This window comes from Amborella trichopoda, chromosome 10 (assembly GCF_054954075.1).
Source record: "Amborella trichopoda isolate Santa Cruz 75 chromosome 10, AtrichopodaSantaCruz75HAP2 v2.0, whole genome shotgun sequence".
Taxonomy (NCBI): domain Eukaryota; kingdom Viridiplantae; phylum Streptophyta; class Magnoliopsida; order Amborellales; family Amborellaceae; genus Amborella; species Amborella trichopoda.
This window is the reverse complement of record NC_142345.1, coordinates 26,393,143-26,420,528: the sequence shown is the minus strand read 5'-3', so window position 1 is coordinate 26,420,528 and position 27,386 is coordinate 26,393,143. Positions and strand designations below refer to the sequence as shown.

At 39.9% G+C, this 27,386-nt stretch overlaps 1 protein-coding gene across 5 annotated transcripts in view; it reads right to left on the bottom strand.

Annotated features, from left to right (window-relative positions):
* Positions 1 to 1,548: 1,548 nt before the first annotated feature.
* LOC18424864 (triacylglycerol lipase-like protein) overlaps positions 1,549 to 27,386 on the bottom strand; it is a 31,184-nt gene continuing 5,346 nt past the window's right edge. The window contains exons 3-5 of one of the 5 annotated variants that reach the window (XM_011630867.3): positions 21,312 to 21,376; positions 7,818 to 7,927; positions 1,549 to 1,964 (exon numbers count right to left, since the gene is read on the bottom strand). In XM_011630867.3, coding sequence (XP_011629169.2) covers positions 1,769 to 1,964; positions 7,818 to 7,927; positions 21,312 to 21,376 — 371 coding nt within the window. In that variant the 3' untranslated portion in view covers positions 1,549 to 1,768. Of the gene's footprint in view, positions 1,965 to 4,587; positions 6,960 to 7,817; positions 7,928 to 21,311; positions 21,377 to 27,386 lie in introns of those variants that run through there. The other 4 variants (XM_020661815.2, XM_020661816.2, XM_088849813.1 and 1 more) reach the window with 4 other exon arrangements.

The following is a 27,386-nucleotide window of genomic DNA, read 5'->3' as shown; positions in this document are numbered from 1 at the left end:
AAGGAGGGACCCACCCTATCACTCTCGCCTATGACCTAACGCCCAACGAAGAGAGAGAAAGGGAATTGTTTGTTTAAGAGAGAGAGAAAAAGAAAGGATTTTGTAGATTCCAACGCTTAGAAGTTCAAAACTTCAAACTGATTCCTGTTACGAGAAGGGATGGGGGACTTTGGGGCCACATATCACGTGTGTTACAAGGCACAACTACACGTATGAAGCCTCACATGATCTATCAGACCACAACAAGCCCAATCTTAAGAATGAGCCATGGAATCTCTCTCTCTCACACTCTCAACCTTCATAAATGAGCCATGAAATCTCTCTCTCTCAACGTGCAATTGGTTGGTGTACTAATAAAATTTAGCGCACTCTCTTGGCTTTGCGGTTTCGTTACGTTCTTCCTTTGTGTCGGTCTCAATTTGGTTAATCGTGTAGGATGTGATAAATGCAAAAGTCGAAATGTATGGTGCGCCAGCAGGAGCATAATGTCCATTACTCCCTTGGGTAAATCTCAACCTGTAATATTTTTAGGACCCTTAAATTTATTTTGGGAATGCAACCTCTTCAGCATAGCGATCAACTTCAAAATGAAATTTCCCTAATCGTATGTTGTTTGGAAAAAGAAATATCATCCCAAGATTAAATAAGGAATGTCTAATTTTTGGAGGGCTATTTATTTCATTTGAAAATAGTAATCTAGTTATCCCTAGTTGAATCACAAAAATTTAAATAGAAAAAATCCTCTGAAATATCTCTATTACATGAGGAAATTAATATACAGTATCCTCCCGCAGGATCATGCTTTAAGTGCTTAAAGATACCTCTTTTTAGAAAGAATTATAAAAATTATAAAAAAAAAAAAAAGGGTAAAGAATTTATCTGTAATAATTTTTTTTACATTTTTTATCATTTTGACAAAGATTAGAATATATTTTGACATGAATACTTATTTTTATATTTTCTCCCTTCTTTGAATCATTTCTATAATAGCTCCAGTCACATTGATTTAAATTTTTCACTACCATTTTAATCTCATTTAGATTCTTTTTTTCAATTTTATTTAATTTTTTTTTATAACATTTTTTTGGCTATTTCAATACTTGGCCAAACTCAGGCTGAGTTACTTGGACTGAGGCGACCTCGCTATGTGTAAGATGAGATGAAAAAATGAGTAAATTAATGGGGATTTGGGGCCGTGCCCATGTCATTAATAAGATAAAAACGTGCAATTAATGTCTGTTGAATTAATAATTCGGTGGTGTTCCCTTCTCAACTTGGTTAGACGTGAAGGATCGTGAGAGGAACAATAACTCTCTCTCTTCCGTTTTATGCGCATCATCGTTTACCTGTCTATTGTCTCTTGCTATTGGACCGTGGGTTCCGACACCCGAATCCCCCTCGTTAATCTCCACCTCGTTAATAAAATAAACATAAACTACAGATGCTTCTTTTAATCATACCTGTGGGAGAAAAAAAAGAGGAAAAAAATATAGACAAATATAAAAGAGACGCAAGAGTAAGCATTTTGTTGGGTCTTACACACACATAAGCAGACCAATTTCAGAAGCTGATATAAAACTCATAACATGAGAATGAAGCTACTTACACAAAAAATTATCGACAAATATAAAACTGGAGCTAGAAAAAATTGGGGTGAAATCCATTATTAAAAAATGAAACACATGAATCCCATTATCAACAAACCAATTAAAATCATCCAAAAGAGCATCAACTCCTCTTTAAGATAGGGGATATAGAGCACGGAACATTAAGTAGGATTTGGTTCAGTTGTCAAGGAGGAAGGAGAGGATTGTATTGTTTGCTGTGGCCTTGATAACGGCCGCCTCAGAAACCATCGCAATCTCTGAGCATGAGAAGTTTTTGGCCCCATAAGGGCCTTCATCTTCTCTCTCTGGAACTTCCTGTTAGCAAACCATCTACCACCTCTCCAACCGAGACCATACCTGCAAATTTCAATTGACAGTCCATGTAATGTATGAGAGTGAGACATTCTTTACCATGCATAGTGGATAAGAGAAATAATGGCCCCACAAATGTCAAACATGCATATTTTACCCTTTTGAGCCAACTCAGTCACTGCCAAAACGGAGTCAGCTCGCCGAGTTTAAAAAGTTTTTTCTGAAACTTAGGTTAAAAAAGTTAACACAGGAAAACTAAGAAAAGTTTTTAACATATCTGACGCTTAGTTTCTAAAAAGAAAAAAGAATCAAGTCACCAAGTCAAAAACCTCAGTATTATCACATCAGAAAGTCGCCTTTTATAGGTCAAACTACAGAAAAAGTAATATACAACCAAAAGTTTGGGATCCTCAGGAGTTTTTCATTTGTAAAACACATCTAGTGGTTGAGCAAAGCATTTCTGGATAAAAACGGCATCTAGTTGGCACAGAGTTTTTCTAGTTGAAAACTATTTTATTACTAGATGCAAAGCATTATGCGTTGGAAAATTGGCATTTTGTTTTTTTTTTTTGATCAGTAAAATGAAAAAAAAAATACGACACCTATCAGGAAGTGGAAGTTAGTTCAAGTGGAAGGCTAAAAAAGGACAAGAAACAGGTCCAAGAGGATATAGTTAGAAGTAGTGAGAAAAGATATAAGGATTTATGACTTCACTGAGATTATGGCCCTTGATAGAGCAGAATGGCAAACTAGGATTCATACAGCCGACCCCAAATAGTTGGAAAAAGGCTCTAATGATAATTAGTGAAATAAAATATATTTCGCATATGTATTTTTCCTTTTCATATCGTTTGCACACCAAATATGTTGTGCTAGTTGCACATTAATGTCTCTCATCAATGCTGATGTCAACACAATAAATGCGACGTAGCCGGTAACAATTGACCATGCTTTTCCATTGTATTGTTGGTTTTGCCCAACAAGTGGGAAACTTCACCGAAATGAAAATGATTTAAATTTAAAATCTTGGTGGAGAAAAAAACTTCACAACCCCACACAACAAAATCATATCTATATGGCATTGTGACGTACTTTCTAAACAGTGAACTCGTAAAAATCACTGAAGTACATCTCAGAAAAAAAAAGTGGCCAGGTTAAAACAATACCCTGTGGGGCTATGCATGTTTTGGTTGTCCAAAAACAGAGCTACATTATAACCATCATAGGACACTTCATGCACAGCCCATCAAAATCAGCCTCATGAAATAGAGTATTCTTATGATTGCCCCTTGCATATTGATGAAGAACTTAATTGGAAGTGATTTTAAAGTAGAGAACAGGTCAATTAGTGTTCAAAGATTTGGGAGGACGTTAACAAAAACACTTTATAAGTTGGTGAGCTTGTGTTCGTGTTATATGGTGTATGTAAGTATGGATGCCTAAGTACAAACATCCACACACCCATGCGCGCACACACAAAGTCACAGATAATAACCATTGTTTAAAAACTCGGCCAAGTAACTCAGCCTCATAACTCTGCTGAGGCCAAGTTAAAAATAAAATTTTTTTACTAATAATAATTAATGACACAAAAACATGTTTCTATATAATGTTTATGTTTATTATAAGGGAAAAGTTTATATAGAGTCGAGGCTCTAAACAATCAAATTTGAGCCTACCTCCAAAATTTCACTAGAAGAGGTTGTTTGGATGCCCAAATATCTTCAAATTTATCATCTTGCCATCAAGATGCATGGACATGAAAAAAGAATGGATTGCAAGTTTTAGAAATAGTATATTTTATAACGCATTTTTGTATCGCTAATTTTCAAGATTTTCAAGTTTTCATAGATATGTCGATCTACACTATTTTTGAAGCTTTAAACTTCATAAATAAATATGAAACTATATTTTAAGGCTATCACAAAGATTTCCAATATTGAAACCACATTTTTTGACACTATTTGAAGGTAGACTCTAATTTGATTGTTTGAAGCCTAGGCTCTATACAAACCTCACCCTTATTATAATGATCTATGAGTTTTTCTTATAATATGCACTATTTTTTTATTTTTCCATAATTCCTTTTTTTTTTTTGATATAAATCAATTGTTTCCCATACTCCCACTTCTCTCTCTCTCTCTCTCTCTCTCTCTCTCTCTCTCTCTCTATATATATATATATATATATATATATATATATATATATATATATAAACTTCTAATGTTGTTTATTACTTTCAGCTTTTAAACTCTTTTTTTTTCTTTTATCATTTTGCATTTTGCATTTTTTAGCCCTTTTTGGGCTCCTACACTAATTAGGCGGTTCACTGCAAACCTGACTAGTCCAAATCCTTTTTTAAATTTCAGAATCTTCATCTTGGGGGTCAAGAGGATGGATTCACAGATTTTTGAGTCCCCAATTAAAAATATGGAAACCTGAGGCCACCAGTTACTTTTCTATACACAAATAAATATGTACACATATATGTTGGCTAGTCTGCATGATGTGCACTGAACTAAAATCTATTGGTAGACATGATATCTATCGTACTGAGACTCAAGCATTTGTTTCTGCCATATTATGCTATTTATGTGATATGCAGCTTGGACAAGTACAGACTATGTAATGAACATAGACATACAGTTTTATCAGGCAACATCTGAACTGTCGAAACACGGTTAACATTTATCCGCAAGTACCATCCAGGCGATTTCTACATGTTTCTTGTAGGACATCACAGACTCATCCCGTGGTAACTCAGTCCAGGACACAAGCAATTACTAATCAAAGTAAAAATCTCCAGTCATTGTCTTCTAGCTTCCTTTGTTTCTTACAAGTGCTAAAAAGCTATGAGGCCTTTTGTTTAGAACTTTATGGTTTTGTTAAATGACCCTCTCACACGATGGTCACCAACAAACCGAAAGTCTCAAATTTTGTGTGTGAAAAGTAAATAAACAAACAGTACCCAATTCTCCACATGCGGGTTATGTTGATGTTTTGGGAATAGCCCTCCGGTGTAACAATTGATGGTCTGTTAATTACATCCACAGGGGCAAACCCTGAGTTTCCAAAGCAAAGAAGAATTGTATAGACCTGACAAAAATTAAGAAATGCCACATGGACTGTCCTTTACAATGTACTCTTATGGACCACCCCCCCTCCTCCTCTTCCTCCCTCCCTACCTCCCTCCGACCTTCTTGCTTGGTCTCTCTCTAATCTTTTGTGTTGACTTCCCTCTAGATTTATCACTGTTCCCCTCTTAGGAGCGCTTTGGAAGAGTTATAACTACATCACTACCTTTCAGAACCCTCTGTGGCGTGCCAAGTGTCGGTGACAGAGGGCTTCATGCCTATAAAGGGAGAGTGGGGTCAATTGGCCTTCCTGTCCTCATTTTGTGTAGAGTGGGAGTTATAACCATAGTTAGAAAGTCTCCGTTTAAAACACAATTTTTTCAAAAAATCTTCGATTTTTCGAAATCCGTTAAGAACTCCAAGTTTTTCAAACGATCTTCAAAAACTTGAACTTTTTTAATGGAACCGATATAAATTCATATTTTATTTTTTTTCAAAAATACTTTTTCCCTATAAATTTATTTCTTCATTAACTTAACATTATTAAATTTTGGTTTAAAGATAAGCACATTAATAGTGGGAGTAAATTAAGAATCTTGATTCAACAAAAAATTCCATCAAAAATTTCACCAATAAGTTCCGTTAAAAAATGTATGAAAAATACAAGCAATATATTCCTCAAAAACTAAGATATCAAAATAATCCTATATCTCACAATAATAGGTAGAGTTCGAAGAAGAGTAACTCAATGAGAAATCTTTTTATTTTTGTAAAAGAGCGAGAGAGAGAGAGATGCAATGATACTAAGGATTTAGGCAGCTAGGAATTCAATGTGGCATTTGAATTTGCTTAAGCATGTTGTTGCTTTCTTTATGCGTAGAGAAGTTTGATTAATTTCATGTTTTTATTTTTATTTTTTATTTCATTGGTGTATATAACATAGCATTTTGAATGGATCACTATTTTACATACTTAGATGTTTGTGTTTTATTTTACAGAGTAAGCATTGTTGTTGGCTTTATTGAGAGTTTCAACAAAAAAATATCTAGTACTACTGTAGTGACACCAGGTAAGGCCATAAAATTCTTGTTCAATAGCTTCAATGTATCTATACAATAACTGCAAATCATAATCATATATTGTGCCATTTTTACATATCCCATCTTTCACTCCGTTTTTTTGAGCCGAGTCCGAAATATTCACGATTCTATAACTTACCTTATTTTTGGGTTATCCCTATATTTGACCCGACTTTTTCCTCCGACTTTTTAAAATACAACTGATTTATTACCAATGTTTTAGTTTGCCGATATTTTTATTTATTTATTTATTTTGTCAAGGTTACATAGGAATGAAACTTGAGACCTCATGCTATGGAAACCCAGCTTCAATTGTCTTGACCCAACCCCGATTCCTAGTTTGCCGATATATTATTCCCCGATTTGCTAAGTATGGTTATAACCTCCATATCTCTCTTCCTCTTTGAGTTAGGAGGTTCAGACCTGCTTCCCTTTACATCAATTATCATTCATATCAATTTTCGCAAGCCCCCTTACAAGGATGGGTAGACTATCGGGGCAGGTTATTTTCACCACCAAGAATATCTGGCCAAACGATTGTCACTGCTAATGTCTACTTACGCCAAATTTCAAAAGATTTCCATTGTTTCACCGTCGATGAACACAGCCAAATTTTTGTGAGTCTTATGTGTCCTTGGCATTCTCACAGCTGATAAGTACCAGTTTAGGTGACTTTTTGTATCCTGAGCATTCTCACCCTGATAAACACTAGTTTTTGCGACTTTCTAGTATCCAGTGCATTGTCACCACCCAGGCCCCCACAAAAACTTGACTAATTGATGTCTTCTATACATGTTCAGCAGGAAGCATGAAAAGTATTTCCCAAGCTACACCAAACTTAGTTGATGACCTTCAACGCAAACCCCCCTTCCCCAAGCTTTCTCCTTCTAGAACAAATGAGCACAGGAGATATCATTAATGTCATAGGAAAAGAACCACCAACTACTACTATCATAATATGTAATTAACTGTAACAATTTTGATTCTAGCTTTTATGTTTATCTTGAGGAAATTTTAAGGAACACTTGGTTTCTATAGACTAATTTCTAAGACACAGCAAAGTCTTACACAAACTCAGTAAAACTAGGGACTCCCTCAAGTCACTAAAGGATTTCACGAATCCAAACTCAATTGCCGCTTACCATATTCCTTTTGTTTAAGTCCCATTAGGGACAACGTGATCGAAATTGAGCAGGTCCCAATCTCGTTTTCCCCCATACCCTTTTCTTTTTTGGATGAAAACAGATCCCAATCTCTAGGCCATTTTCCAAAAGTTGCATTTGACAATGTATAAATAGTGTTTCAGCATTTAAGTATAGAACTGAGAAATTGAATACTCATGCATCACCTTAAACGCTCATTGGAACAGCACTGTACACGGCTAATGTTCCACACTGAAAACTAAACATTCTTGTGGCGATTCCCAAAGAAAATTTATATCTTTAAAAATTCCATGCCTGCTCCAACATATTATAATCACATTTCTAGTGATAAGTATAATCAAACTTGGCCAAATAATGCTTTGAGGAATGTGTTATACTAACAACTATTTTGTTATTTTCTCAATGGTGCTCTGACAGTTAAAAAACACAAAAAACAGCCTGCTTTTTCCTCTGAAGTCCAGTTAAAGCATCAAACTCAAGAAATCCAAAAAAAAGAAATGGCGCTGTTAAGGTAGCACATTTGAAACAATATTTACCAGGATTTATGAGATGCAATTTAATGATTCAAGTTTGAGAACTGACCCAATAATTAAAGCGGTCCCTGCAGTGGCCACACAAGAAGGGAGGCTGACATTTCCTGAATTGACGATTTTCTTGATCTCGTCATTCTCAACATGGTGATTGTTTTTCATCTGCTTGCACAACGAAAGTAAATTACAGTAAAATAAAAAATCAGATATCAAGAACAAATTGATGGAAATGAAAAATAAAATGGGAAATAAGTGACTATCTCAACTACTCCCAGTTAGCAAATTCTTCTCAGCTAACAATTGATCAGGAACAGATTAAAGCTAAAATTGCAAGAAACTTCTGTCCCATGGGGATTGATTTGCAAGGTAGTAAGTAGGATTACAAACACAATTGAAAGCTGATTAAGAAGTTAAAACCATAAAAAATAAACTCAATTGATGGTTAAAGAAAAATAAAAGTGAACTCATCATGTCAACTAAATAAGAACCAAGCCTGTAAAGAATCATATAGTGCCACGAGAATGGGATGTCCAGGCCCATATATGCCATGAAACAATGTACGGTAATGATATGGAATAACACTGCAACTCCGACATAGTGCAAACATGAACTTCGCAGCTAAGTAAAAGGCCCTAGTTCCCCTTGCACATTTTCCCTGGCTAAAATGAGAAAAATCATGCATCCTAAACACAAAGCTCAATAATTCAAGATTGTGTCACAACAGTATACCAAAATGCATCACATACCTAAGACATTTTATGAAGTCAATAAAAATGCATAATAAAGCCACAAAATCCTGCAATAATAAGATCATCGAAGTTCGATAGACATATAGAAGGAAGTATACAATGGTCTTTTCCCTCATGCCTTTGATGCCAAGATGGCACCGCTTCAACATAAGATTTTTTCAAAATTTTACATGCTTTTTTGAAGCGTGTGACATGGATATGGCACTCATTTCAAGAATACATCCATTGAGGATTTTCTTCGAAGAAAAATTGGCAATTGCACGTATAAGTGTTCCAAAAGGTGGATTTGGCCAGCTCGGCTGCCGAGAGAGAGAGAGAGAGAGAGCGAGCACAGAATTTCATGCGTTTGTGACATCGAACACTATGTGGCCATATTCTTCCTATTCTTCTTGTTATGTAGAGAAGGAGAGCGCTCGCATCAAACACTTGGAGAGGTCATCTTCTTCTTCTTCTTTTTGATACAGTTAACATTGTATTGATGAAAAAGAGAGATACAAAAAGTCACCGAGAGGTGACCAAAACGAGAAAGCGAAAAAGAGAAAGAAAACGCCACCTAGCGCAGTAGGGGCCAAAAAGAGAGAACCAAAAGAAGAAAAAGAGAAAACCAAACTATCGAGGCCTCAAGGCGCCTAGTAAAGTAGGTGCCAAAAGTCCTCCGCCCCGTAACAACTAGAGGTGTGTATTAGTCTATTAGGTCGAGGATAGTCCAAAGGATGCTCCCCGCTTGGCTAGATCATCAGCGACCTGGTTGGCTTTCCTCCAAATATGTTTGAATGAGACTCATATATCCCTGCATATGTCAAGTATCTCGTCAAAAACATGCCAAAGTCTCTATGGGGGTTGGGCTGCGCTAGAAGCCCATGAGATGATATTCTTGGAGTCTCCCTCGATGGAGAGGGGTTGACCCCAGGAAGGGTCATAACGTTTTAGTCCTTTGAGAAGGGCTTTGGGTTCAGCCTCAGTGGGGTCAGCTATCCCAATGAATTGGGAGTAGAACAGGAGGGTGAAACCGTTGGAGTTTCCAAATATTCCTCCGATCCCCGCCAGGCCAAGGTTACCCAACGACGAACCGTCGAAGTTGAGTTTAATACTACCTCGTTCGAGTGGTCACCAGAGTGCCGAGCGGGGCAGTCTTCTCGGCCTATAAGTGAGGATGTGGTCCCAGTGTGACATGAAGGCCAAGGTGGGGATAAGTTTGAAGAGGTGGCGATTGGTTGCTCAGAAAGTGACCAGGCCCCTGATCGAGTTTATGATTTTGTGGAGCGGTGACCTTTCTCCCTGAAAGATTCTTCTATTGCGTTCCTTCCAGATTGTCGCTAGGGAGGCCCCTAGGGCGGCTCTCCAGAGGAGTGCACCAACTCAAGGTCAGGGAAGAAAAGCTGAAAGGGAGACTAGGTGGGGAACATTTAGTGGCGTAGGGAGGCCAGGTGGGGAACATTTGAGGCGTCAGCCAAGACCAGTTGAAGGGAGCCGAGTTGTGGCTCCAAATGATTTTTGCAATTGGGCAATGGAGAAAGAGATGGCTGTTGTTTTCCTCTACCTCAACACACATGACGCACCGGTTCAAGATCTGGAGACCTCTCACTTGGATCTAGTCGACGGTGAGGACCCTTCCCCAGAGTGCGAGCCAAGAGAAGAATTGCATCCTGGGAGGGATGAAGCTATTCCACGCTCTGGGGATGGAAGGGTGGCTAGGCAAAAAGCCCGAAGAGGCCCTGAAGAGAGACCAAAAGAGGGAATTGACAGAGAATAGACCAGAGGTGGAGGCAAACCAGATAAGACAATCTTCTCCACAGGGGAAGGAGGGGCACGAAGCGATGAGAGAGGAGAGCTCTTAGAACGCTGGGACCTCAGAGTCACGGAGGGTATAGTTTCAAAAAGTGCTAGGCGGGTCCTGGGCGACCTGGGGGTCCAAGCCGCCGAGTGCTTAGGCAAGCGCCCAAAACCTGGGCGGTCCAGTTTAATCCAAATAAGGATTCTGGCATTCTCCAGAACCTGGGCGGCTCAGTTGATTGCTCAATCTTCAAAATTCCACCTCAAAGATGCTTCTAAATACTCAAAATCTTCTAAAAACCCTCTAATAACTTTGCAAAACATCAAAAAGTAAATATAATACCAATGAGTGATGTTTTGATCAATTTTTGTTAACTTTAAGTAACCCTTCGATCCTAAAAAATTCACCACAATCTAGTTTTTTGGGGCCTTTCTCTCTCTAAATTTGGCTCCAACAAGTTTTAGGTTTCAAATGAACCTAAAATCCTAATTTTTGGCCCTTGAAAACAAAGAAAAAAGGATGAAAAATGCCCTCACCAAATGATTTTTCCGCCCCTGGGCGGGGCGCAGGACGCCCAAGGCTGGGCACCCGCCTAGGCGGGTTCCGTATCGCCTAGGCGGCCGCCCAGGGATCGACCGTTCAGATTGGCCGCCTAGGCCTGGGCGATGCACCCAGGTCTTCTGACCTCCTAGGCACTAGGCGGTCTGCTTTTTGAATCACTGACGAAGGGAGAGACAGAAGTCTGGGCCCTAGGACCTGGAACCATTCTTGAATGGGAAGAGTACTTGGATAGAGGCCGAAGGGTTTTGGGCCAAGTGAAAGAGGCGGGAGTAAAAGGTTGAGAGAGGAGAAGGGGAAATCCAAGGGTCTACCCAGAACCGAACCTCCCTAAGGTAGAAACTGATGTGATTCTTAAAGATAGGTAGGGCATGGAATATGGATTTCCATAAGCTAAAAGCCTGCTGTTGGAGTCTCTCAGGTATAGCCAAAGGGGATGAGGAGAGGCGGTATTTTGAGAAGAGGATGCGATGCCACAAATGGTCGCCTTGAGAGGTGAGTTTCCACCACCATTTGCAAAGGAGAGCGAGGTTGGTTAATTTACGGCTACGAATCCTCAAGCCCCAGCGATATGGGAAGGCAAACCTTCTTCCAGGAAAGAAGATGAAATTTTTGGAGGAACCATCTCCAGACCAGAGAAAATTCCTCATGAGTTGCTCGAGTCTCGTGCGGACTGAGGTCGAGAGATGGAACAGGGACATGAGGTAGATGGGTTTCCCCGAGAGGACCGCTTTAATAAGGGTGAGACGACCTGCAGGAGATAGGAATCTCCCTTTTCAGAAGGCCAACTTTTTTTCCACCCTATCTATGACTTGGCTCTATTGCAACTAACGTGGCTTGCCATAGCAAAGTGACAGACCGAGGTAGGTCGAGGGGAGGGAATCGATATCGCAGCCCCAATCATCAATAAATGATTGAGGGGTCTCTAGGGCCAACGAGATTCCTACCATCTTGGATTTGTGGAAGTTAACGTTGAAGCCCGTAGCAAAGTAGAAGATGTGCAAGATCAAAAGCACTTTATTGGCTTGAATAGGACACACAACGCAGAACAAGAGAGTATCGTCAGCGTGTTGGAGGTGCGTGACGGTCAGGCCTTGAGGCCCGAGCAAAACCAAAGACCCACCCCGATTCATAGAGCTTGTCGATCATTCTACTGAAGACCTCGCCTGCGATGGTGAAGAGGAATGGAGATAAGGGGTCTCCTTGCCTAAGGCCCCTGTGGGATTGGAAGAACCCTTGGGGGGAGCCGTTGATTAGCATGGAGAAATAGGGGCCCCTTACACATGCCCGGATCCATTTTCTCCAACGGGCTCCGAAGCCCATTCTTCTCTTAGTTTCTTCGAGGAGGTCCCAATCGACATGATCGTAGGCCCTTTCCCAGTCTAGTTTAAGATCAGTTCCATGGTTTTCACGATCGTCCTAGAGTGAATATACTTGTGGGCTATTAAAGCCCCTCTAGGATCTATCTGTCTTTCACGAACGCGGACTGGTTGGGAGAGATGATGGAACTAAGGACGTGTTTCAGGCGGGTTGCAAGAACCTTGTAGGAGCTATTGATCAAGCTAATGGGAAGTCCTTAAGTTTTGTGGCTCCTTCAATCTTGGGTATGAGGGCCATGAAAAGTGGCATTCATACCCTTGTGAATAACACCCCTCTCGTAGAACTCTGAGAAGAAGGCAAGAAAGTTGGTGCGAAAAGTGTTCCAAAATCTGTTGAAGTTGGCCACTGGGAAACCATCGGGGCCAGGGGCCTAGTCTTGGCCTAGGCCTCTAATAGCCCGCAGGATCTCAGTTTCCTCAAACAGCCAGTCAAGCCGGGCCGCTTGAGAGGCAGTGAGAGAGGCAAAAGAGGTCATTCAGCTAAGGTGCTGGTCCATGGGGTGCTCTGAAAAGATGTTGGAAGTAGCTCAAGATGGTAGAGTTGATGGCTGATGGTACATCAAAAGTGACCCCCTGGTGAGAGATCATGAGGATGGAGTTCTCCCTCCTAAAATTGGCGATTTTATGGAAATAACCCGTGTTGAGGTCACCACTCTTGAGCCACTTAACACGGGATCTTTGTGTCCAATACAATTCTTCTTTTTTAAGGATGGCCGAAAGATAGGGTTTTTACTAGGGCCTTGAAGCGGCTTCACCCGAAGAGAGGGGACGAGTCCTCGGCGAGATCCAAGTCTCTAATGGTGGAGATAATGGAAGATTTGAGAGTTTGGAAGTTTCCAGGTAGAGTGGTTCTCCATGAATTGAGGGAGGATTTAAGGAGGGAGAGTTTCTTTTGCAGTTTGAAACCTGCCCATCCAAAAGTCACGGGAGAGAAAGAGGACCACCATGAGGAGAGGTAGTCGTTAAAGTTAGGTTCCTCCGCCCATAGCAACTTGAACATGAAGGGGCTAGGCCCTCTGAGGACGGGGTGGGTATTCAGAAAGATGGGTTTATGGTCGGAAGTGGTACAGGGGAGAGCTTAAGAGATCGAACCAGAGAACGAGGTGTCCCAGTCCTGCGACCACAGGAATCTATCAAGTCTGGATTTGGAGTAAGTGTTGGACCAGGTGAACATCAGCCCCTGCAAGGGGATGTCCAGGAGCTTGTGTCGGCTGATAAAATCAGCGAACCTCAACATGGCAGGCAAGACCCGGGAGGAGGTGCTACGCACTTGGGACCAATGGGTGATGTTGAAGTCTCTACCCAGGCACCACGGAGATGGGGCGAGGGAAGCGGCACCGTCCAGCTATTCCCACAAAGCTGATTGGTCAACGTTGGGACCGTAGACCGTAGTGAACTTCCAGGGAACCCATTCGAAGAGCGACTGAGGGAAATATTGACTGAGAGCGAAGCACGACAGGAGTCGAAGAGGGAGTAGCAGGAAGGGTCCCAAACTATCTAGATGCCCCCAAAAGCTCCTATGGCAGGAATCGCGACCCATTGGCAAGGTCTGCGACCCTATACCCTCCTCACCTGACCGAGGGAGGGTTCAGGCATTTTGGTCTCAACCATAGCCAAAATGTCTGGGAGAAGTTTGGAGCAGTAGTTCCAAACGGCTCGGTTTTTGAAAGGGGTACCAAGTCCTCGGACATTCCAAACAAGGAGTTTCATCTTCCTGGCAGCGACCGCGCCCTCCTAGACTGACGGTGAGGAGGTGGAGAGGCACAAGGGTCGGGGGTAGCCTTTGAGGTCTCCCCCCTTGACCTATGAGAGTCGTAGTTGATATCGCAGGAAAGATTGTCGAGCTCCTTGGAGCCCTTCTTGTGTACCTTGAACTTCGATTCTACACTAAATCGGAAGAAGGCTTTTACATCCAGGCAGAGGCTCCAAGCTAGGAAGAGGAGCAGACGGAGAGGGGGGAGAGGGGATGGGAGCAAGAGGGGGGGGGGGAGGAAGAAAAAGCTGGGGTGGTGGGGGTGTGACCAAGGAAGAAGCCAGCGATGGAATGGCCAAAGAAGGGGCCAAGGGGGAAGGGGACATGGTGGTGGAGGGTAAGGGAAAAGGAGGCCAAATGGGGAAACAAGAAAAGGAGAGGAGGAAATCAGAGGGGCCAATGGAAGGGATTGAAGAGGGGGGTCAAGGGAGGGAGAAAGAAAGCGGGGCGATAGAGGCAAGGAAGGGGAGGGCAGATGACAAGAGGATCTCCACCGACGGGAATGAGAGCGTCGCAGCATGATAGCAAGAGGTGGACATAGGCGAGGCTAAGAGGGGGAATAGGGCCACAAGGAAGTCAAGGGGGCAGAAGAGGAGGGAGACGAGAGGCCATTGTGGTTGGCGGGGGGGAGGAGAAGGCGAAGAAGGAAGGGAGGTCTCGGGAAGATAAGGAAATGATGGGTCTGTCGACTGGGAGGCGACCGATGGGGACGGGGAAATGACGGGGAGAGAGGCGGTAGCAATAAATGGGGGTTGAGGCGAAGGAGAGGTAAGGGGAGCAAGAGGGGAAGAGAGGGGAGGGAGAAAGGGCAAGAGGTGGGAAGAGGAACGAGTGGGGGGGATCCCGAGGATGGGGGGTTTAGGTGTCGGGACGAGGGCAGGGCTGGAGGCCGCATGGCAGATAGGGGCACGCGGCTCAAGGGAGCAAGGCTTGGGGGAGAACAAAGAGAGGAGAGGAGGGGGGAGAAAGGGAGAGAAAGGTTGCAGGGGGTAGGAGAAAAAACTTCAGGTAGGTGTATGATAGAGAGGGGAACCAAGAGAGGGGGAGGAGCGCATGGATGATAGGGGGCACACAGCGGCGTCAGGGTGACAAGTGAAGTAAGAGCCTCAGGAACTGCAGACAAAGAGGAGAAGGGAGGAGGGCTACAGAGAGAGGGTCTGTCATCGCCGTCGCATGGGTGGGGGTAGGAGCGAGAAGCTTAACAGTGGGGGCAGGGCAGCGCAACATGTCAAGTCCAGGTGGCAAGCCTATGTCAGCCGAAGATGGATGGTATGATAACATACTGGGGTTGACGGCCGCCGCCGAAGGATCTGGTAGGGCCGATGTTTCGTCAGGGTGGAAGGCTGAGCAGGCGGAGCCACAGTGGCGTCTCCCCGCGAAGGCGGAGCAGGTGGCAAAAGCAGTGGAGCATCCCCGAGCCTGAAGGGCTGGGAAGTCCGCCAGAGGCCCACTAGCAAAGAGCGCCCAAGGGTGAGAGGTTTGGCGCGAGGCCTCTTGCAGGTGACAGTGGTCCAACCATCCTTAGGCAAGGATCTGGGGCAAGAAGATGCCCGCAAGGCCGCAGGAGAAGCCAATTGCCAGGAGAGAGATAAGTGAAACATGTCGCCAGCAATGCAAGTCCGTAGAGATGAGGGGATCATCGAAGTGTCGATCACCTCAAGCAACAATGTAATACCTCCTAGGGGTAGATATTCACAGGACTGCCAATTGGTGGTGATAACCTTGTTGCACAGGGATCCGATAGCCAAGAAGGAATCCAGATGCCAAGCATGGAGGGGAATCCCGTTTATTCGAAGCCAGACATGAAGAGGGGGAGCAATGTCCAGGGTGGGAGACCAGTGAGTTAAGGAAAGGGACACTCCTTTGAACCAACCGAAGGGAAGCGGGAGGCACAAGCCAGGCTGTCAGATGAAGAAACGAAGAACAGAACTCTGTTTGTTCGAGAAGGAACAACAAGAGAGGTCGAGGTCGTGCCATACAAACTAAGCCCACCTCTCAATGCCACGGAGATCGTTTATGAGGGGATGAAAAGTGCCTACAAGGGCGGAGTCCAAACGGAGAGAGGAGGCAGACGAAGGTATAGGTCTAAGCGGTAAGAAGGCGGATGGAGGCCAAAAGGAGGAGAGGAAGGTGGAAGGGGGAGGGGAGGGGAGGGGAGGGGGAAAGCAGGAGAAGGGAGAGCGGAACAGAACTCCTTTAGTTGTGCGATGACACCTCATCTTCTCTCCATCTCTCCCACGTTTCTATATTAGCTCTCCTCTCTCTCTCTAATGTAAATTTCTTTCATATATTTAAAATCATCAACGCCATTTGTTTTCAATTTTAAAGAACTTTTTTATATTTTTTGTAAAAATTATTTAATTTATATTAATGAATAATATACATGTAAATGCAAAAAATAGGGAAAAAATAATTATAATTAATCATAAATACAAATTACAAAGGTACTAACATAATTGAAATTATTTGTAGAAATAACTGCCTCAAAATCAAGGCGCATTAGAAATAAAAAAATTAAAAATTATAGTATCACTATAATTAGTAATTGCAAAAAAAAAGAAAACTCTTCCGATATGCTTTATTCATTTATGTTTTTCTTCTTCTATTTCTTTCATTTTCTATCTGTACTTTTTTTAAAATTTTAAATAAAATTTAAAAAAAAAAAAAATTACTATCATAAAAAGAGGAAAAATAAATAATCCAAACACTATGAATAGTTTTGATTGCAATAGATACATGTTCATTATAATTTTATTTTATGAATCATATGACATTTTTATATTTTCATATTCTCTATTTTTTTTTAATTTTTTACTTAAAGTGAATAGTATATGTACTTTTGTAATTAAAAATAAAATTAATTATATTAAAATAATATAACCAAAAATATAAAAATAGAAAATAATTAATAACAATACAAATTATATAAGTTAATAATATAGTAAAACTTATATTGCTAAATGAAAAAACAAAAGAAAAAGATAATTTATTTATTGTTTTTCTTTTTTTCATCTTTAGTTTTTGTTAATTTATGGGTGAACAGTTGGCCCACGAGTGGGGGCAAAAATGAAATTCTCCCCATGAACCCCGGGGAATAGAGGGGAAAAGAGTTTGGGGGTACTAACCCATCCAAAACCTCATTAGAATCACTTTTGGTAGCTCTTTGATGATCAAAAACCCACAAAATAATAATAAGAATAACAATTCTCTTGCGATTTTCTTAAATCCAAAGTTTTCAAGAAAAGAGTTAAAGATTATTTGGGTTATCCATTGAGATTACCTCGGGCATTATTTTAAGGAAAGTGTTTTGATAGGGCAGTGCAGCCTTATCAAAATAAGTAAAGCCTTATCATAAAACTCACTGAAATTTGCAGATCTGGCATCTGGAAGTTTTCAAATCGATCATCTCGGTCTTGACCATTATGGTCTTGAAATAAAATAGGAATTCAAACCCTACAAAAAGTGCATATTGTAACACATTATCGAGACCATCCATTTCGCCCTAAAAATAAGTGTTCACGGATCCGCAAAATCTATACAATTTTTTAGCTTCAAATTTAGTAGTCAGTATTGGAAATTGATTTTAGAGTCATCATAGAAACTGCTAACGTCCGAAGTGCTTCCTGGACGAGGATTCGGGGTGAGGCTTTACTTTGTTTTCATAAAGCCTAGGCCTTATAGAACTTGCAGCCCTATTTTTAAGGTGTTTGGAATTGGATTCACCAACTAATCAAGGGTTTTCAAGGGCCGAGAAGAAATTTTTGATTTCTTTGGATTATTTGGTAAATTTTCACTTCCTACTACTCTTTCTTGGGCAATGTCTTCATCATCTTCAAGCAATAAGGATCTCACTTGGAAATATTCCAACTCAAAAATCCAAAAGATCAAAATTGTGTTATTTTGTAATGTATGTGGAAGTACTTATATGGGAGATACTTTCTAGCGAAAAAAACAACTAGCCATTATTAGTGAAAATGTTAGAGCATGCCAACAAGCAACCGATGAGATCAAAACGGAGATTAGTGAATACATGGATAGCCTAAAAAACAAAAAGAAAAGAAAATGCGACAAAAAAATTATTGGAGAAAATTCAATTACTTGATGATGACGAAGATGATGAAGAAGATGCATTAGAAGTGGGAAATAGCATTGGGCGGTTACCAGGGTGAAGGTTATAAATATTGGTGGTAAAAATACTAGAGGAAAATCAACTATGTGGCTGGTATACCTTTCAATACTGTAAGCCTCGATAGTTTCAAGGTTGGGGACGAGGACTCAAGGCCCCTTCATTACATGAGCTTCAAGATTCTCTTTTGAAGAAGTTGCTGTAAATGAAGCTGCGAAAATTTTGAGAAAAAAAGGGCGGGAAAAGTATGAGGTGACCATCATCATCATGTGTGATGGAAGGTCTATCAAAAAGTCTCGGGCATTCATTACTTTTTTGGTCAACTATGCATTAGGTCGATAGTTTGGGTCGATAATCCAGGAGAATGGAGAGATTGCAGAAGATATCACGCATGGAATCAGAGATGCATAGGCAAAGTGAAGATGTGTATCCGGAGTTTTATGTGATCGCCATATACCCAATGAAACTAAAGGGGAAATTCTATAGGAAGGTTGTAAAACCAGCCATGCTTTATGGTACAGAATGTTGGGCGGTCAAGAAACAACATATCCATAGGATGAGTATAGCTAAGATGAGGATATTGAGATGGATGAGTGCCAAGACAAGAAATGATAGATTCAAAATGAATACATCTGAGGAAACTTAGGGGTGGCTTGAATACTCGATACGATGAGGGAAAGTAGACTTAGGTGAGCTGGCCATGTGAAACATAAACCTAATACAACACCCGTTAGGAGGGGCGATTTAGCTCAAGTGGAAGGATCTAAATGGGGAAGGCCCAAAGAACATGGATGGAACTAGTGAGAACAAAAACAGTGACTTGTATTCTGACTGTGAGAACAAAAATGGTGACTTGTATTCTGACTGAAGCTATGGCCCTTGTAAGAGCAGAACGGCGGAACAAAATTCGTGTAGCTGATCCCACATAGTTGGGATAAGGTGATGCGCATGCATCGGGAGTGCATCGAGCCGCATCGGGTCCCAGCCACATCAGGAGTGTATCCCGCATTTTAGAACATTAGATTCTATAAATTCCATTTATTTGGAATTGGGACCTACACAACTAAGCTAGAAGTCTATTAAGTTTATACAACCATTCATTATCCTTTTTTTCTTTTGATTGCTACAAATTCTTAATGGCTCAAGATTAAGCTAAGGAGTAAACGATTGATGTAGAAGATTTGCCTGCATAGAAAGTTATCAACCAGTGCCTCAAGAGCAATGCTGGCACTAAGACAATCTTCACTAATTCAAAAGGAAGTGAAAAATAAATTTCTTCTTTGTACTTGCATGAAGATGCTTATACAATGAGACTAACTCCAGTGAAAGTGAAAGCCTGACACTTGAGAAATTTTCATATGCTTACAAGAAAGATGCCTCCTGCTGCTCTGGAAAATTCAGAAATAATTCCATGTAAAACTTAAAGGTCCAGCTACAGCTCCAGATAACCAAGTCAGTCAGCTTTAAATTTATTGCAACAATGAATTAGTATTCTTTAATGAAAAAGAAAATGTAGTATTCTAGCACATGTGATATAAGAGCGCCCGAGAACCTATTTCCATAATTAGAGACATTTACTGAAGCCAAACCTACACAGCGCATGAGGAAACCTATTTGAATCCAAATCAATATTTTGCCAGTACTCCATTAATTTCAGTAGCTGCCACACCATAGAAAGCATGCATAAATATTTAGTTGCAATAGCCACACATATATGACGTAGTCAATAGCCACATTTGCCTAAGAAACATTGTATCATCTTATTTACAAGGAACACTAGGCATAGACTATTGTATACAGCCATCATTAGAGCTTCCAAAACAGATGTGAATAAGGCTACTTGCCCAAACAAATGATGACCTACCACAGATTCTTTTCTCTTCATAGTATTATCCCACAAGTTTCAAAAGAGATACAAAAAGGACAGTCTCCAAATTCAAATACCAAGATGGATGTCAAGAATATCACATATATGTAATGAGACGATTTGTTAAAATGTTTTCCTTACAAATGGCAATTAATCTATGATCTATCTCTCATCTATTCAATAATGAGATGGCAACTCCAATGCCATACACAGATCACTTCCAATCCAGTCTTCCATCAGCAAACAAATTATTTTGAGTTGGAGTAAGCTTTTATCAATGAATGCACCACGGCTGGTGGTTGAATCACATCCATACATCTTCTCTTACAAGAAGGTCAATAACAATATAAACAAAGATATGACCAAAGATTATCACCCGGTATCACCAGCAAAATTTTGCTTACAGACCTTAAACAATAATGTTGGGGGCAAGAGCTAAAGTTGTCAGTGTATATAATTACATCTACATATAGGGAAGCTACATCCTTTTATCTCAAAGGACTTGGGATCATAGTGTTGCAAAAGTAATTTTTGTATTAGAAGGAAATCTAATCATTTCCTATGATCAATATTGTTTAGGCCTTGTTGTCAAATCGGTTATAGTGCTGGTGCATTCTAACCATTTCCCCAACCTTATGGGCTGGTCTTGAAAAAATAGAATATAAATGCAAAATATTGAATAAAATACAAAAACCTTTCAGCCATCCCTACATATCCAACACCAAAACAACATTTTTCTCTAGGCAACTTTTTGGTTTTTGACATGGACTAGACAGTGATTAGGCCCGGTACCTGACCAAACTGGTACAACAGCTGGTCCGGTCCAGTGCAGTCTTTGTAACAATTATTATGATATTATCTTGTAGTCCATTCCTTCAAATAGAAGGATGGGTTTTTTCAATTCCTTTCCAACTATTTTCTCTCATTTAAATATGTTTGAACGTTATAGAAAAAATGAGATGCCATTTGTTTTTCTTTTACCAATATTTAAGTTATGTGAGCATCTAGCTAAAAACATAAAATGAAAAAAAATTGTTTGTCTTCAATGCAATAACAAGCCTTTAGAATCCTTTGTAGCTTATGCCCGTCGATATTTGTGTGTGACCAACCACCGAGTGCCAATATATTTCTTCTATTGGGACAAGAGTTCAAAGTGACATGGCACGGAAATGTCCTTTAAAAATGTAAGAAAATGCATACAGAGGCACAGAAATTATTTTCTAATAAGAACAAACCTGAACACAACTCCAAAAAACAAGCAAGGGCTAAATGTTAAAACATACTCAAATAGGAAAGTGCATGTCCTAAAACAAAAGGCATGAGATAAGAAAGACACTCACTGCTTCCTCTATTGACTCCAGCCTTTTTTCAACCCTTTCCTGATGTAGGTAACGTAACGAGTATCCTATAACACAATTTTAGGATGAGAAGCTAAAAAAAGGACCCAATTCTCAATGAAAACCTACGGCATCTAGCAAAGTATCAGCAAAAACTTTAATAATTTTTATCAAAGACCAAACATCTACTAAATCAACAGTGTAACACGAAATAACAACAAAATTCAAATTGTTATATCTTGTTACAGAATAACAACTTAAATTTTTGTTGTATATTCTAAGCCATGCAATAACATAACACATGGTCATATAATAATACCAGTCCATAACTATGTAATAACACGTGTGTCCCCACTAGACATGTGTGTCCACATATACAGACATGTGAAATATTTGTCAAGATACCTCTCGAAATTTTCATGTTTTGGATTTGCAGAAATGGCAAGCCAGTCCACAAACTGGGAATACGCCACACACGTATCCTTTTCATAAAACATGTGTATCCCAATTGTAAAACATGTGTCTATTTTGTAAACACATCTGTGGTGCACATTTCTAATGATTTAGACACATGGATCTTTAATTTGGACACACGTCTTAGTTAAATTTATTATTAAAAGGTTGGTGATTAATTTTATATATAAATATATATATAAACACTGAACTTGGGAAAACATATGTAGGTGAATCAGATTCTTCGAATTTGTGTCAGACAAATTCTCATATCCATGTCCCTGTAAACTTGCTCCAAACCCATATCCAGTGTGGACGAACTTCGTAGTGGTTTATAAAGGATATTAGTGTTTACATATTGGAAATTTCAATTTTTAATAATTAAAAATAACTGTTCATATAATTTTGTACTATGATGTTAGTAGACTTTAAAAATTACAAACACAAATAAAGACGTATTCCAATTTTTTTCAATATATAACCATCTAAGCCAACCTTTCTTTTTAATTGCATCCTTTCATGGCAATATTAGTTTTGGATGCATCTTTTGTTTTCTTCTTTTCTCAATACAAATTTCCTCTCTCAAAACTAAGTGATATGATATAAATTTTCCCTCTAATCTATCCAACAGCAATATAATATTTCCCTCTCAAAACCTATTCTACATGCTTTTTGTAAAACTTCTAAAGGCAATGGGAGTTGAGAGGTTAATGGTTTTGTATACAGGAACCAGTGAACGAAAATTCGGCCTAGTGCCATCCCTTTAAAAAAAAAAAAATTCAAATCTACCAAAAAAAATTGAAGCCTAGTATTTATGTTCTCTCTCTCTCTCTCTCTCTCTCTCTCTCTCTCTCTCTCTCTCTCTCTCTCGGGTCCATGTGCTCTCTCGACATATGAAAAGAAGAAAATATGGACTCCAAGTGTTCAATGCGAGGCCTCACTCACACACAAGTAGATACACATGGACCCATATGCTCCCTCTTTACATGTAAGAAGAAGAAAAATAAGAAAATGACCTCCAAGTGTTCGGCGTGAGGTCCCTCTCTCTCACAGACTCTCTCTCTCTCTCTCTCTCTCTCTCTCTCTCTCTCTCTCTCTCGACATATCCTCCAAGTGCTTGAGACCTCTCTCACAAATTCGGATCCAAAAGGAAAAAAAAGAAAAAGAAAAAAGGAAGATGATCTTTAAGAATTTGTGCATGCACATACACACACTACACACATGCACACACATTGACAAAACACACACACAAAACAACATATGGCCCCTACCCACCCCCTTCCCTTAGGGTCACCTAGGTATCTGGGCGCTCGCCTTGGCACCTAGGCGGTTCAGACCCCTGGCCGCCTAAGCGGCCGCATTCGCCTTTTTGAACATTGATAGGAACCAAAGCTGTGGAAAGGATTTCTATCAGAATTGAGATGATATCAAGATCTATTTTGAGAGGCAGTATTGTACCTTCTTGTTATTATGAACATATCAACATACTAGACTACTTGATCAGAATACCCTTTATTTGTCCCATCACCATATTGTTATCAAACCACCTCAACGAGAATTGCAAATAACAAATAATGATCGAAAAATGACCTCTAACTCCAAATTTTTTAAATCTTTGTAATCGGGCGGTCTCTATAAGCCCCTTTTTTGTACATGATAAACTAACGCATTTTTTTACCAAGTCACCCCTAGCGGGTGAGTTCGGACTCTCACATCCATGTAAACATCACTCATCAGTAATACAATGTTCACCTTCTCTCAAAAAAAAAAAAGGTTTCAAAAAACAGTAGGCAGCCTGGTTTGACCTAGCGTGCCCAGTGCCTAGGTGGCAACCACGACCTGGTTGGCGGTGGGGGGCTGCTTAGGCCCTAAGGCAGGTGCTTAGGCGGGCGTCCAAACCCAAAGGCGGCTAGTGTTTTTTTCTTTTCTTTTTTTTAAAAAATTTGGATCCCCCAAACCTCCCCCCATTTTACTAAATATAAAATTATATGTTTTATTATTTAATAAGTAAGTTTTGTATATAATATATTGTTAAAATGCCGGAAGCACAGATCAAACCTAAACATTTACAACTTTAGATTGTAATTGAAATAAGGTCAAGCTTAACACCTAAGCCTGAAAACTAAACAAAAAGCCAAGGTCAAACTTGAAAGAATTAGAAATGGTCATCTAAAAAATTAACAATAGGAAGTGACTCTGACCCTTTAATAAATTGGGTTCTTATGAAGCCAAAAAATAAATCTAAGTAAAGTATACATATCAAAATTGCAATGATATAACACATTCAAAAAAGAATATCACACATGCAATTATTTAATACGCATTAAGCAAATATTAAAGTAACTAATAAAATAATTATGCTTTATGAATCACACATCGAGAAAACACATTACACATGCAAATATTTAATAAGCAATTAAGAATTAAGAAATTATTAAACTAATTAATAAAATAATAATAATCCAAATAGACAACAACATATCAAATATATATCACAAAGTATCAAAGAAAAAATCCAAATAGAAAACAATATCATTAGACAATAAGGGCAAAAAATAAAAAACCTCGTGAAAACTATTGAAATATACCAACCTTCTTGAATGGACTCAATTTCGAGCCAAACCGAAATGTTTGGAATCCCAAATTTCCTCTTTTACAATCCCTATAAGCCTCAAAAAGATTGGGGATGAATATCTTTCAATATCGTGACCATTCAAGGATTTCCAAAAAATTTCGGTCTCTCAAAAAATCTTCAAATCTAGATTTGTTTCAAGTTGTTTCTCACTCTGAAGTTCACTAAAATTGTTTTTGGGGGCAAGAATAGCCCCCCAAACCCTTATCCCCCCTTTTAAGGGGGTAAAATGACATTTTTTGCTCCCTCCCGAAAACTTTTTCCACCAAACTCGTGCATGCCGCCTAAGCAGCTGCCTTTTCGTGCCTTTTCGACCGTCCGGGCGCCTAGTTATGGCTGCCTAATAGTGTCCACATTAAGAATGCCTAAGCGATAGAGCAGACAACTTTTCGAACATTGGTGAAAAGTTAATGAAAAACATAAACAACTATATAGTGTATCAGTTCCAACTCTTTACACTCCATAGTGGCATACAACCGTCGTACACAATTACATATGGACCCCAAGTCTTCAATAAGACCGATAAAAATTAATGCAATATCATAGTTAAGGGAACCTTGTTGGTAGGGTGATGATCCCTCTCCGAAACCTCGATCCCATGGTTCCTGCAAGGGATCTTTTAGGGACCCCGTTTTTTCGATTTTGGGATCTCGCTCCCAAAAAAAGGGGACCACATTCCATCCATCAGTGGAATCCAGTTCCATTTCGAAATAGATCCCCCGCTCCCATCAACCATGGTCCAAGGTTTTGGTATATTAAAATCTTGGGTTCCATGTTTGTGGTAACTACTTTCATTAACAGATGATACCAGGTTAGAGATTATCATTGTCTGAAGTTCTCATTATTTAGGAACCATAAGTTCGATGATGTTAAAATCTAGTCCCTTTTTTGCATAGCACAAAGTTTCATTATTTTAGATTTTTAATTTGAACTAGGCATAGTCTAGAGTGACCCGTTGTTTTATTAAGTCTTATTGTGTAAGTCATCCTTCTTAGTTGTGAGAATATATATTTCAATTAAAATCTTATATTCATGATGTCCTATTGTTTTAGAGTCTTAAATCTGATTACAGTTGTGAGATGAGAATATATGCTTTCATTTCAAGCTTTAAAAAGCTTCTTTTACATCAGTCAGAGAGAGAGAGAGAGAGAAAGAGAGAGAGTAGTTCATCTTGTCCCTTGTCCCTTTAGAGAGCCAGCCTTTGAGAAACAATGGAAACAGAGGAGACTACATTCGAAGAAGATGACTCTTGAGTAGTAGGATTCTGGGTTGCCGAGAACTCAAAGGGAATGGTGTATGCCAAACTGGTGTTATGGCCTGAATATGTAGTAGTCATAAGAAAGACCGACTTATAGAACTACATAATTAATACGCTGTTATTCACACAAAAAGAAATAAATCCATTGTTAAGGGTGGGGGGGACTTGATAAGGGATCCCAGATAAATGGCACTTGCGTTCCTCGGGGCCAATCAGTTGAGGACCTTGATTCCTATACTTTAAGAATCTCGATATCAGAACAGGAGGAACCCCGGTATATGACATACTTAAACCTCGATTCCTTAACCAAGGGAATTCGTACTAACTCTACTTACAACATCATTTTTCTGTATAGTGGAGCATAGATTCCTGCTAGTCAAAACATCAAACCCATTGACATCGGATCTCGCTCCCATACACCTAAGGATCTCTCTCCTTGTCTTATTCAATGTACGGACACCGATCCCAACCCGAGGGAGCTTCCACTATAGGGCGGATCCCGCTCCAGATCTCGCTCCCGCCTCCAACAACTATGTGAAGTATAAAAGAGAAAATGAAATACAAAAGAACAGCGAAGATCTTGAATTCTTCAAATCAACAATTCACCCCAAAAGTCTTCTAATACCCTCACTAGCACCCTAAAAATAATTCCAATAAGATTGGGCAAGCTTATGGATGATTCTTTGAATTTCACAATTTTTCCCGATTCAGAACACCCCAAATGAACTGTTTACCCCTATTTGATGGGTCAAAAAGACCCAAAATGCCCTTCACGATCAATATTTCTGCCAAAATAGGGCCCAATTCCTGGACGCCCGGGCAGGACAGGGTGCTGGGCAGGCACCCAAACAGGACTGGGCACTGGGAGGGCAGCTAGGAACTGGCGCCCATAAATGCCCACCCAGGTTTAGGCGAGGAGGCCTAAGACTCCTTGGCTGCCTAGGTGCTGGGCAGGCCATTTTTTGAAACGATTCTAAATGTAAACGTATCATAATTATTTATTTCAAAAACTATCATGCATGAAAAGCAACCAAGTATCATGCAACTAACACGACTATGAACACTGACAGCACTCAGGTTGCTCAACTGAGGAGCTAATGGCATTCCTTCCAGTCAACTAGGAGTATCGAGCAGCAATAAGAAACAATTTTGTGAAGACCTACCATCAGTATGCAACACAAGGTGGCAGCAAGGGGTAGCAGTCACATCTGGAAGAGATAACTAATGTCAGAGGTTTTGTTGTGGAGGATGGTCGCCACATTGAATCCAACTCTCCAATAGGAGTTCTTCTAGAATGGCTAAAGCAATTCAACAAATAGTTATTTCCAATTGTTTGTAAGTTTAAATCTGATTGACTTCTCCTTTTACATGGAACTGGTAAGTTTCCTTGTTTTCTATTATTTCATAAAGAAGATGGGCCAATTGACTTGTATGAAGAACTTCAAGTTTCTAAGTTGTTCTCTAGCAGCACTAAGGAAAACGATTTTTCCAATTCTCGAATCATGCACTAGCCAGGTTTTGGTCATTCATTAACATGTACTAAAGACAATTAGTGCTTTGATTTTTCTAGTAGTCCATTGGATTCATTTACAGTAGTTTCGCGAAAATTCATAATTAAATCATGGGTTACTTTGTAATCTAAAGTGTGGTGATAGGAGTTGACAAACAATTACTGAAAGTTGAGAGCTACTAATCTTGGGCTACTTTCCAAAACCTAACTAGGGCTGAAGAGGTT